Genomic DNA, 13,922 nt, shown 5'->3' with positions numbered 1-13,922 from the left:
GGCAGACACAAGTTGTTACTAGCAGAGCTACCCTACTGTTATGGCTATTTCATATACAGTTTTTCTGGCAAAAATTAAAAGTGATTTAACAATTTAAAGGCTATCCTCATGTTCCATAGGGAGTCTGGCTCCAGCACTCGAGCCTCTCAGGTCGTGCTGTGATCCCTGTGGGGTATAATTTAACTAAAGGCAACTGGGGGCTTTCACAACAGCCTTAGCCTCTGTTCCACTGGAAATTCCCACTCACGGTGGCCAGAGTGAAACGAAGAGAAAAGAAATTCACATTTACTTTGTGTTCCCTCAGTATGTGACTGTGTGCTGGGTACCTAGCATGCATTATCTCATTTAATCATCACAAGGACTCCGTGAAATTTGTACTATCGTTATGACATTTTACAAATAAGGGAAGTGACTCAGAGGGTCATTTAATTCCTAAGTCCAACTTCTTCCCATCTCAAAGGAGAAGGAGGAACTAAGGTTTTAAAAATACATCCGCTGAATCTAAGTCTCGGGAAAGAAAAGGCATTATGAGTCTCATTCTACAGACTTGGAAACTAAGGTCATGTGGACTGAAGACTTTCCAACTGCAAAGTCCTTGCTCCATTTATCACACCATCCCGCTTTCTCAAGTCACTTCTAGGAAGAGTAAACACACGTCTTCCCACATTCACTGAGGGGAAGGATCTTATTTCCTTCCTGTTAATATCTGCAACGCCCAGTAGAGTATTTGGCATGTAGTAACTGCTCAAGAAATGTTTTGAACTGAATTAAACAATTATTTCCTTATTGTAAATGAGGCAAAACCAAAACATATTAGATCCAGTAAAAGATAACCAAAAAAGCCAAATAATACTAGCCTATATTTCCACGGTTCTTTAGAATCAATAAAGCATTTTCACATTCATTATTTTAGTGGTAAAGCCATTGAATCTATTTAAAGGATCTTATATTAATCCCTACATTCCTATTAAGTAAAAATGCATAATTACCAAAAATAAGTTCCTGTTCCCATCTCCAAGAATTTGTACCCATCTTTATTCATATTTGGACTATATTCTAGTTTACCTAAACGTCCTCTATTCTTTCAAAAGCCACCTGATTCACACTTATCTTTTCAGATGCTCTTTAGTGTATACAGTTGACCCTAGTGTCAGTCATGGTTCTGTAATTCACGTACTGACTCATTTAAATGTCTGCTGCCCTACCTCCTCCATTGACCTCTTTCAGAGTGTCTGGAAGATAGGGTACAGGTTCTTTCTGTCCTTTTCAATTTACCAAGCTGAAACTTACCAATAAATAAGTATTCTCTACAGAAAAGCAATTATTTGCTTTTGGCTTTGGCTAATAATTTAAAATGCAAAGACCTAACAAGAAAGTTGACTTAGAAAATCTGTTAGCCAAATCACATATCTGTTCACACTGCTGTTATTTTTAGATTTATAAGAGTATGTATGTCAACTCTAGTTTTCTTTACAGCTCCTATAAGCATAGGAAAACACTGGCATAGAAAGCATAGAAAAAATATTCTAAATATAAGACAAAATCATTATTTCCTCAACAAATACATACTCAATACTTCTGTAGCATGTCCAAAGAACAAAGCAAAATGACAGCGACACAAATATAAAAGCAGGGCCAGCAACTGTCTTACGCACAGCACCTGCCGTGCTCATTGCTCTAATGGAACAACCATACAAGGCTAGCTCAGGAGCGGTACTCAAATAATTTGTTGAATGAATGAAACAGTTAAAAACATGGTTCCTAGTTTTAAAAAATTTACTATCTATAGAAAATCAAGGTTAATAAATTCTGTTATACCCACACAAGAAAAATTAGGTGTTTTGTTCATAGCAATTTGTGGTCAAAGGAGGAATTTCAGAATATGAGCAATCTAGAAAGAGGGGTTCTAGGTATAACTATGAAGGTCACAAACTGACTTTTCTACTTGCCCCCAATGTCTTGATTCATGTACGACATGATCACAAGATAAATGATAAAAGTGATTAAGTATATTCTGAAGACCTTAATTTGCCTGAAATTAATTGAGGGAATAATCTTCCAAGGAGCAGAATTTTTCATGTGGAAACATTTTACTGCTCTGCAGAGAAGGGTTCAACATAAAATACTCTACAGATTTAAAGGATAAAAATTTAAATAACTAGTGAGGTTTTAAACACGTTTGCTTTATTTCTGTGCTTCTATGGACGATATGAGTGAAATTAAGGAGAAAAACACACATTTAGCAAAACAATATAACAGAACTTTTCTAAGCTTGAAGGAAAACTTCAAGTACTTGCTCAAGGAACAAAATGAAGGGCACTTGACTGTGAAACCTTTTTTAGAATCTTGAACGTGAGGAACAAGGCTCAATGTTAGTTTGATTTTCACATGGCAGCTATGTGCTATTTCATTGTGAAAAATTAAAATCTCCTCAAAAACCGTATATAAATCAAACCAGCAGTATTACAGGGAGATAGTGGTCTACTCAGGGAGGTTCCTAGCAAAGCCATGGAACAACCAAAAGGCAGAGGCTGATGTTTCCAAGGCAAAATGATTGCCTCTCCTAACTTTTACTTTATGAGAAGGCTCCAAAAGTTCAGAATTTTGGCACTGTGTTTTTTTTTGGTGAGGAAGATAGGCCCTGAGCTAACATCTGCCAATCCTCCTCTTTTTTGCTGAGCTAACATCCATGCCCATCTTCCTCCACTTTATATGGGACGTCGCCACAGCGTGGCCTGACAAGCGGTGCTTCAGTATGCGCCCAGGGTTCCGAACCGGCGAATCCCAGGCAGCCGCAGCAGAGCGCACACATTTAACCACTTGCGCCACTGGGCCGGCCCCACGGCACTGTATTTTTTAATCCACTCTGTAGATTACCTTCCCTACTATAAAATGCAATCTTGAAACAAGATTTTTTAAACAGAAATGGTGGGGCCGGCCCCGTGGCTTAGCTGCTGGCGGCCCGGGTTCGGATCCCGGGAGCGCACCGAGGCACCACTTCTCCGGCCATGCTGAGGCTGCGTCCCACATACAGCAACTAGAAGGATGTACAACTATGACATACAACTGTCTACTGGGGCTTTGGGGGAAAAAATAAATAAAACAGAAATGGTGGCTCCATACATATGAAAATTGTAAGTCAAGAAAAGAACATATTTCTAAACATATTAAAATATATTATTCTATTATTAATTCAATCATATCAATTCATTTCTGAGAAAGCATTTGAAGATAAACTCTTATAAAGTCAAAACTACCGCCCTGAATATTTTTAGAAATATAGAATATATATGACCTACTAAGTTGAAAAAAACCTTACTGAATACCAACTCATTAGCTCCTCCCTCGAGAAGCTACTAATCTGACATTAGAGATACAGATGTACACAGACAAAACAAGGGCTGAAACAGGCATGTCTATGGTCCTATGGGAACACAGAAGAAGGTATATTAACTCTTTTTGTGTGGGATTGGGAGAATTTTCTCAGGGGAACTGATGTCTAAACTAAGTCTTATAGGATGAATTGGTGTTTACTAGACAGATAAAAGCCAAGAAATAGAAGTTCCAAGTAGCAGGAACAGCTTGTGTAAGGATAGAGAGGCAGAAGAGAACGTCCTGAACTCATGAAATGAGGAGCACTCAGTATCTTTAGAGACAGGCAGGCTCAGGGGACGGGGGAAATGAATCAGGACACAGGAGGGGCAGGTCTTGAAGGGTCTCAGTTGTCACATTAAAGCGATTTTTATTTTATTAATTATTTATTTATTGTCATTGGTATTGGTATTGTTATTATTATTTTACTATAAGCCATGAAGAATCACTGAAGAATTTTAATCATGGAGAGTCAAAGCACCTTTGAGGGAAGAGAACTCGCCATATTTTTCTATTTTTTCTGCTTGAGCCTCAAGTACAAAATGAAACTTTAAAATATGGTCTTAAATGAAATAATCAAATCTTTAAAAATGGCACTTCGTCATGGACTGTTTCAATCTGAGTGCACAATTTTTGCTGATAGCTTTGAAATAAAATGAAGAACTGTTTTTAGATCATATAAAGGAAACATCCTCTCTATACAAGGATACAGTTTTAATAACTGAATTGGGTCAATATTAACTCTAAATTTTTTTAAAAAGCTTATTTAAAAGAAAAATAGAAGGGGCCGGCCCCGTGGCCTAGCAGTTAAGTGTGTGTGCTCCACTACTGGTGGCCCGGGTTCAGATCCTGGGCACACACCAACACACTGCTTCTCCGGCCATGCCGAGGAGGCGTCCCACATACAGCAACTAGAAGGATGTGCAGCTATGACATACAACTATCTACTGGGGCTTTGGGGGAAAAAAGGAGGAGGACTGGCAATAGATGTTAGCTCAGAGCCGGTCTTCCTCAGCAGAAACAGGAGGATTGGCACGGATGTTAGCTCAGGTCTGATCTTCCTCACAAAAAAAAGAAACGAAAAGAAAAGAAAAATAGAAAATATTCTACATCTCCATGTCTATCATCTAGGAAAACATAAAGTTTTATTAATAGAATTTTTAAATATCAAAAGAAAACTTACAAATTTATATGCTGTCCGAACAGCAGGAGTTGCTTTGGTCATTGCGGTGTTGAATAGTGCACCTCCTTTCTGCAAAAAAAAAACCAGACACGTAATATCAAAAATTTTTGACCAGACTGTCCTGAAAACAAAGCATTATTAATAGTATAGAAAAAGAGCTTTCCTCACAAGTTAAACAAAGTCCTACAAAAATTATTTTATGCTTAGTGTTTTCAAGCTTTTATATACTATAGTAAATTTCACACAAAATGGTACTCTGTTCTTTTAGTTGGTGTAATACATCATTTAAAAATCCTTTCACCTTTGCAGTTTAGGCAGACTTGGGCAATATGACCAGTAACAGGTATATATTTAAAGCTGAATAAAAATGAAATAATCAACTGTTTATCAACTCTTTTAACGTTGGGCAATAAAGTCTCAATCTGTGGAAGAGTGTTTTATATTAAGAAAATCATATTAACAAAAGCACATTACCAGAAATGATAAAACTCCCATCAAATGCTACCACTCCACCTAATTCCTTGTTCTAGAATATAATATAAGGTGACAGTGAAATCTTGCTTTTCAAAACAAGCCATTTATCTCTGGATAAAAGTTTTCCATTTTAAACTGGGTGAAAGATACACGAGCCCTTGTACATTTTCCTGAAAGTTCCTGTGAATGTACATTTATTTCAAAATTTAAAAGTTTAAAAATAGTAACATTAAAATAGTAAATAGCAAAAAAAAAAAAAAAAGTTTTCCATTTTACAATTTTCTTTATGAATATCAACAAACTATAAATATAAAATAAACATTTAAAATGTAAGAAAATATACAAACATTTAAAATATTGTCAATAAACAGCATGAGTATAAACAGTATACTTGAACTGAACATTTCTCCATATATATTAGAATGCAAGAAAAATGAAGAAACTTTGAAGGCTTATTATTACCTTGACTGTATGCACCCACTGTTGATATGACCTCGGGTTCCCTGGAATACATGAAAATAAGACGTCAGAAATGTTTGATCAAAAATAAACCAAAATTCATCAAGACCTAGTATTTCCAGGAATTTAGCAAACAAGTTTTATTTATTTGCAATGTTGTGAAAGAAGCAATCACATCGTAAGAATAAATTGCTTTAATTCTTAGGAACACAGTAATTCGCATTTTTAAGAACGGATTTCTTTACTCACATTTGAAGCTAATATGTTAAAGTATTCTAGGTTCTTTCATTTTAATATTATCTTCAGAAGGGAAAATATAACTTCTCTTTAGAAATCCAAAATTCCTATGTCCTTTAAACTGATTTTTCAATATTTATGTCTACGTTGTTTTGTAAAAATTTGGCTCTTTTGCACAATTACGTTCATTTTAAAACAATATTTCAAGAGAACAGGGAAAGAAAAAAATTAGAAGGGAATTCAGAAATGCAAAGAACCTTGAGGACAAAAAGAAGAATCTTCTATGGGTGCTAAATATTAACATTAATGGACAGCAAATTTTATTTTAATGCAATTAAATTGCAGTTACAGTTCTGAAAATATTCTCTAGTTGTAAATATAAATTTAAAAGATATTACCCCAGGAAATATGAAGCAAATGTAGCTTTTAGACACAGAGCATCATGGTTATTAGAAAGCTCAAATGCTGACAAAACCAGTTCTAATAAAACTAGTAATCATATATTTGGCTCCAAATATGATAATTTAGTCAATAAGATGATATGAAAGGCAAAAAAAACAAAAGCCACACAACTAATCTAATGTTTTATATCAACTGACTTTAGTTAGATTTCGTCTACCTTCTTGGTTGTTGAAATGTTTAGATATTCCCATGATAAAAAACAAAGTCCCAACAGCTACTCAGAGACTATCCAGTACAAGGAATCCCTGAAGCAGACGGTGTCATCCTCTTGTGTGGTTGTGGCTCTTTAACAAACGCATCAGCTTGCTGTTACAAAATAGAGGCACAACGATCCCAGCCCAAGAATTTCTTTCCAGCTGTTACTTTGCATCCCTAACCAACATCGGGGAAATGTGTCTGGCTCTGCCTTCACTCCTGTACTTAAAGTCTTTCCCTAAAATACCAAGAAACAACTCTCATTCTGAAAGATGTCTCTCAGCACCACACTGTATCTCTTCTGGAAGAAGAAATAGGGGGGAAATATTTTTTCTAATCTTGTGAAATGATTACAGCAAAATGCATCTACCTAAAACAGCCTATGTAAAAATAAACTGCACTGTGTAAAAGGCGTGAGCTTCTGTGGGTATTTGGCCTGACCAAAATTTTTTTTAATTATATTTCCTTTGTAAAATAAAGAAAAAAATCCAAGTTATTCTATCAACTTATTTCTCAAGGAGATTTTATTAACAAAAAAATAAACTGTCTTTATTCAGATTGTTCATATACTTTTACTTCTCTATTAAAAATGGTTGAGGCGAAATCACACATTTAAGACTTGGTTATTATTCATAGTATTCTGAAAAGTGTTTTATTTTCATTCTTTTCCCAAAATGAACTTATGAAAGCAAAAAGAGAAACACCAACTTCTATATGATAACTATTTAGCATTCTGGAACACTTGTCATTCCAGAAAACAATTATTTTTAAACCTCTGAACCACAAAGAAAACAGCTATCATAAAACTTCACAGCAGTTATAGAAAAGTCAGCGTCTTATTTAGAGTTGTGAGGAATAAAAATAGCTCCTCTTCAGCTCTTTACAGGTGACAAACTGTTTTTACCTACATCAAATATGTGAGTTCTATTTTTCTCCTCTAAAATAGGCAAAGCAGGCAGTGTCACAGGCAGTGCAGTTCAGTGAGAAGGAAGTGGGACCTGCGCGTTCAGGCCCACTCTACCTTCGTGTACTATGTGACGTGGGACTAGGTCCTTAACCTGGCTGCCACAACGTGTACTGTATGGTACCTAGCACATCCAAGCACACCGTAAATGTTAGCTATTATTCTCAGTAACTTGCCAACTGAGAAAACTGAGGTTCTGAGGCGATATATTACTTGCCCAAGTTCACAAAGACAGCAATTGAGAAAGAGTAGGAATCGAGGTGTTTTAATGCTTGGTTCATTAATTCTTCAACTCTGAAATGCCACCTCTTAAGATTGCTGAATAAAATATGATGAAACTTAAGTCATATAGAGATTCCTCTATCACTTCAAAGCAACTACATTAGAAAGAAAAGAAGCTGCCCAAAGCTAATACCTTGAGAAGAAACAGCTGATAGTGAGAATCACCAATACTAATCTGGACTCTTGTGGTATAGGAAGTCCCTAAATAAACTGCTTAAGATGATAGGGAAACATGTGGTACAAATTAGGTAGATTCCTGTTAAAAAAAATTTTTAAAGCTAATTGTCTCTTTAAATTTTAGTGCTTTTAAGATTGAAGGCTCCTATTTCCACAAAATTTATGAGACAAGCACATTATTCTTTGATAATGTTTTTTTTAAAAAAGGCTGTTTTTCTTCTTAAAAATGAATCTGCCACAAGAATCCTTCAGAGTCCTCCTTTTAAAGTAACTGGATTACGGAAATAATAAGCATTATTGAGGAAATTCTTAACATTGTTCTTGTTAAACAAGTGATTTTCTCACACTCAAGGACAAAATATCTCGTGCAAAGACTTTCTCTTCCAATGTATTTGTTTAAATTCCAGTAATTTGCAGTTACTTATCAAAAAATGTAAATTGGTCTAAATTGTTCAGTGAGGCCAGAAAACTGCCACTAAAACTGATGATTACCTACCACCCCTTCAAATTCCTTTGGTACCTTAATCGGTAAAAGAAGAAAGAAAATTAAATAAATATAAGACTACTCAGATTACATCAGGAAACTAATGAAGAAATAAATGCTATTGATGGAGAGTAACCACACACTTCTGTATAAAAATCAATCTGAAAATGTGTCTCCTTTTTAAAGTTTAAATAATTGGTTGTGGATTTAAGAACTAGTTTTATTTTAAATGGGGGAAAAAACATGTTCTTAACTACTCAACAGTTCTTAGCTGCTTTTCCATATTCCAATATTTGTGTTTAACCGCATCCTTTGTCCTACTCATGTCCTCTTTCATTACCTTTAAACCTCTATGATTAGTCTTCCCTTTACATATTTCCTGACATTCTCACTGCTTTCCTCTCACCTTAAGGTTGAATTTTCTTATGAAAGGAATCAGGAGTAACAGAGATTTCCTTAATAGTCCTGACCATGGGGACTCTCAGGACAGAAAGCAGTTTTGAAAATCTGCATGCATTCACAGAGTCTTTGACCATAGTTCTAGATTCACTGTGAATCTAGATGTTGTATATATGACTGTCCTGCACTGTACACTTTTAATCAGAGCCACAACAATGATAAAGCTCCACCATATTCATATTCATTTTATAACCATGCATATTAGCAACAAAAACAGTATATAAACTGCCACTGCAATGACAGAAAGGGGAGAAATTAGATGCTTCTCTGAAATTTCCTTATTATTTTTGCTTAAAGGAACACAATTTTTTCTTCAGTATCAGTGAATGTTGATTTCTCCTACAGTGATCTTTCTGAGGGTTTTATGTGTAAAAAATCTTCAAAAGATATTCAAAAGAGACAGGAATTTTGCTTTTATCCAATCAGAGTAGAGGGGGCTTGAGTACCGATCTTGTTTACTGAATGTCTTCTAATTAAGAAGATCTCTTATCACAGGAAAGCAATATATTATACTTATTAAAGCCAGAGCTTTGAAGGCAGGCAGACACATATTGAGTTCAGACTCCGCCACCACCAGCTGTGTGACCTTGAGCAAATTATTGAGATGAACGCCCTCATACAAGCGGGGGTAATCAAAGTACCTCATAGGGTGCTGTGAGGATTAAATGAGATAATATCTGTAGAGGTCTTACAAGTGCTTCCGCTACACACGTATATTCAATAAGTATGAACAACTATAATAATTATTACTATGAGAGAAATGACAGTTATAACAGTTTACTTCCTTGAAGAACAGTTCAACATCATGACATAGACATATTCTTTCTCACAAATGTAGTCTAGATGACAAACGCTTGGAGCTGACCTCTAGGAACTGACCTCTAGGACCTCTATTTATATATGGTTCCAAAACAGTATATATATATACCCTCATTAGTAAGAACATTACTAATTTTTATTAGATTATTTATCTTTTTATTTTAAATCCTAATGAATTTGCTTTATTTTCTTCTAAGAATAATCTGTATGTATCTCTAAGATAATAACCTAAAATATAACAATTAAAAAATAACACTTGAGGGGCCAGCCCTGTGGCGTAGTGGTTGGGTTCACGCACTCCGCTTCAGCAGCATGGGGTTCACTAGTTCGGATCCTGGGCACCGACCTACGCACCACTCATCAAGCCATGCTGAGGCAGTGTCTCACACAGAGCAACTAGAAGGATGTACAACTATGACATACAACTATCTACTGGGCCCTTGGGGAGAAAAAAGGGAAAAAAAAAAAAAAGGAGGAAAATTGGCAACAGAAGTTAGCTAAGGGCCAATCTTCTTCCAAAAAAAGGAAAAGAAAAGAAAAAGAAAATACTGGAAATAGAGTTAATACTTTAAAAAAAAAAACAAAAAACACTTGACAGCCAGGCATGATTTTTCAAAGTACTTTCTTACTGTACCTCCTGAAATTAATACTTGTTGAACTATGCTTTCCTTTCGGATCAGTACTGGCTCCCCCAACTTAAGATTTAAGAGTTCAAAACCTTTTTCACTTTAAGAAAGAACAAAGTGGTTCTCATTAGATTGTACTGAAAATGCAGAGTCTCTAAGTCAGATGCTACGTGGTGATCAATATTCTCCCATTCTTTCTTAAACAATAAGACTTTTAGTGAAAAAATTTTAGTGACCATCCTCCCACCAGAAAAGCCACCTACCCTCTATTACAGAGGTATCTGGACAAATGGTTAAGACTACAGAATTTAACTCTACAAAAGGATCATAGTTCTACCCCCTTACTGTCAAAAGATGTCATCTTCAATTCCATATAAGATACTAGCCCCACGGGTCATAAAGATAATGAGACAGCAGTTATGTAAATACTAACTATATGCTTCAAGCAATTTGTCCATGAGCTGACAATATTTTGCTTGTCTGAGTTGAAAAGTAAAAAGCAGTATTTTAACAAAAGTTCCACTGAAGCTAAATTTTTACCCATGAGCTGGGGGAAAGCAAGGAGCTGAATGATTCCACATTCAGCTTACTTGCTGAGTCAAGTAAACTAAGTTTTCCCCAAAGCTAGTGCTTTCAATAAAGTGCTGTGCTTACATCAGATAAAGGTCCACAACTGCTTAGTTCATTTGTACCTCTTTTAACAAACGAATTATCTCAAGTTTTTATATTTCTATGGTGCAAAGATAAATCTTATTTAAGAATAAAATTAAATTTTGGAAAATTTGTAAATGAGTACTTATTACTATTCGTCTCTTCATGTTTTATTTCTCAATTCTAGCATTTATTTAGTCACACACAGACTTTTTTTCCAAATTTAACCTATAGATAAGTTGAAAAAATTACTATTATATCAGGTGAAGATGAACACCCCAGGATTTTTGTTTGTTAGTTCACCCTGTAACCAGAACAGTGCCTATTACATAGGAAACACTCAGCAAATGCTGGCTGAAGGAATGAATAGGGCATTTCAAGGTCTCAAGCAAAATTCTCTGCAGAGTCAGGACTATATACCAGAGCAATCATGTACAAAGTATCAGTTCATAAGTCATTAATTGCCTAGATAATTATAACATTGAATATTTACATGTCAAACAATGTAATTGTTTAATTATATTAAAGTTAATTGTACTAAATAAAAATGGGATATCACCTAACTGATGTTTCACACATAAAAATAATATGACTCCTTCCATTGCTTTAAGTGAGGGCTTTCCACAACGACAAGTGTAAGCATATGGGATGGTAAAGCGAAAAGTCTTTTCCTAATGGTGCAGCGGTCTGCAAAGCAAAAAGTGTCAAGACTTCTATAATAATACACTTAGTTAAAAATGTAGAAGCAGTTGCGGTATTCAAACCTTTCTCTCTGGATTATATTACAATGTACTATTTTCAACTATAATCCCAGTTCTTTAATTCTTACCTAGTAGTGGCCACCACTAGTAGTTTTCTAGCAGAGAAAACAAGGCAGAGGGAAAAGCAGGAAGATATAAACTAATTGCATTTCTGTGATATTTACTAAGAGATTATCCAAGCAAACAACTACCAATTCATGAGACCCTCTTAAAGCTCTGAAAAACAGATATCTGGCAAAATAAGTTAAGACCATAGCTCTTATAAGATGAAAAAATGTATCTAAGACATTATATGTTTAGGAGAAAATAGTTGTTTATGAAGTAGATTACATCATACACAAGTGGAAAAATCAAGATAACTGCTATTCAGAAAATGGATAGTTACAGTGGAACTAGTCTTTACCTCCACAAAAGCCACCTGAAGTGATCTCCTCTTCAAATACATCAGAGAAACCCCTTCCCGCATTCAGTTTTGCCAGTCGACCATCGATAAACTGAAATTAAAAAGTGTCCAATGTGTTAACTTTCATTTACTTCATAAGATTAAAATTCTACTTATATCAAAAATATTAACAGTGGACACTCATATAAATTACGCATATATATGCAGATACACACATACACATATACCTGACAAGAAAATTCTCAGTTGAAATAGCAGGTGCTCAGTGCTCAGCAGCTAATTAGTTAAATCACAAATGTAGAGCACAGACTCTAACTTCATTAACAAGAAATGGAAAGAGCAGTAGTAGAGATCACAGGCTCTGGACAGGTTGTTCAGTGCACAACCTCTGCAGAGGGATTTGCACAAGGACTGCTGCCAAGCCCAGCCTTTTGCCCACAAGGCTGTGTCCTCCCTCACCAGGCCTCGGTTTTCTCAGTATCTACCTCATATCACTGCTGCAAACAAATTAAATTAACCTAGGTAATGTGCCCAGCACAGTCTCTGACACAGTAAGTGTCCAAGAAATGTCAGATATTACTGTTTTTGAGATTAATATTAACTTCACCCAGCAAAATAAAACATTCCTCATCTAAACTTTTATGTTCTAAAGCATAATATAGCACCAGATAATTCTAACCATTTAACAATAAAACACATACAATTTTCATAATTTCTGGCGTACACACTTATTGAATGGTCAGAACTATGATTATGCATTTAAATATAGTTCAGGTAAACACATATTGGCTTGATTTGTATAATGTTGTTTTAAACAACGTTTTCAGCATTCTGAAAGAAGAGATTGGAGTGGGAAAGAGGCACTATCAAAAGCACCTGGAGATCCTTTTCACAATGCAGACACCCGGCCGAGTATCTTCTACCGTCTGTTCCACCCCGTCTCCACCTTCTTCCTACATTAACAGCATATCAGAATCTTGGGAGTATTGAAACTGCATTTTGAAAAATATCCCTAGGTGATTATTTTGCTGACCAACCCCAGGTGTATACCAATGATATATTTTGCATACATATGTATTATTGGCACTTGGTTACTTTTTATTTTGTTGATCTGTGGCATCTGAAATTTGTATCTCTTGGATTATGAAAAATCTTATGTTTTGAGGTTTCTCCATTCATAATGAAGGTGAAGTATCTTTAAGGCTCCCTTGCATAAGAGGCAGAGGATAACACAAGAATGATTTAAATGATGTTTGAAGGGCAGATTTGAAGATTAACAAAAAATGTTTATTTTCATCCTGGAATTAATTAAGTCTAGCCACAATTTTTCATCCTAGAAATTTAAAATTCAGCTAAATTAAAATAAAGTAGCCTGGGACTGGCCCAGTGGTGTAGTGGTTAAGTTTGCACACTCCGCTTTGGCGGCCCAGGGTTCACAGGTTCAGATCCTGGGCACAGACCTACACACTGCCTATCACGCCATGCTGTGACAGGCATCCCACATATAAAGTGGAGGAAGATGGGCACGGATTTTAGCCCAGGGCCAACCTTCCCCAGCAAAAAGAGGAGAGATGGCAACAGATGTCAGCTCAGGGCTAATCTTCCTCACCAAAAAAAATAAAAATTAAAAAAATTAAAAATAAAGTAGCTTGCCTTTTAAAAAATTCTCACACTCTGCCCTAGTTTTCTATTTAAATAGTCAACGGGCAAAACTAATTGAGAGGAGTTGTATAGGGCAATTCAGTATTCCTCAAGCAGCAACTTAAGATAATTGATAGCAGTAAGTTACATAAGTTATAAGACTTTGAGATATAAATCTCTTGCATATCAAAATTAAGAAAGAACGGCAGATGAACCAATGGATTCCTCTTCCAAATGTGGTTTCTCTACCTTTTTATTACCACAGAATGGTTT

The 13,922-nt window shown here is 35.5% G+C and overlaps 1 protein-coding gene across 4 annotated transcripts in view; it reads right to left on the bottom strand.

Annotated features, from left to right (window-relative positions):
• The window catches only part of DENND1B (DENN domain containing 1B), a 245,462-nt gene that overhangs the window by 37,303 nt on the left and 194,237 nt on the right, over window positions 1-13,922 (bottom strand). For all 4 annotated transcript variants that reach the window (XM_087424346.1, XM_087424343.1, XM_087424345.1 and 1 more), the window contains 3 exons: window positions 12,009-12,099; window positions 5,492-5,532; window positions 4,556-4,624 (listed from right to left, as the gene is read on the bottom strand). In XM_087424346.1, coding sequence (XP_087280472.1) covers window positions 4,556-4,624; window positions 5,492-5,532; window positions 12,009-12,099 — 201 coding nt within the window. The remainder of the gene's footprint in view (window positions 1-4,555; window positions 4,625-5,491; window positions 5,533-12,008; window positions 12,100-13,922) is intronic.

The sequence above is a fragment of the Ceratotherium simum genome, chromosome 36 (assembly GCF_057802395.1).
Source record: "Ceratotherium simum simum isolate JZ-2026a chromosome 36, ASM5780239v1, whole genome shotgun sequence".
Lineage (NCBI taxonomy): Eukaryota > Metazoa > Chordata > Mammalia > Perissodactyla > Rhinocerotidae > Ceratotherium > Ceratotherium simum.
This window is presented reverse-complemented; position numbering and strand designations above follow the sequence as displayed.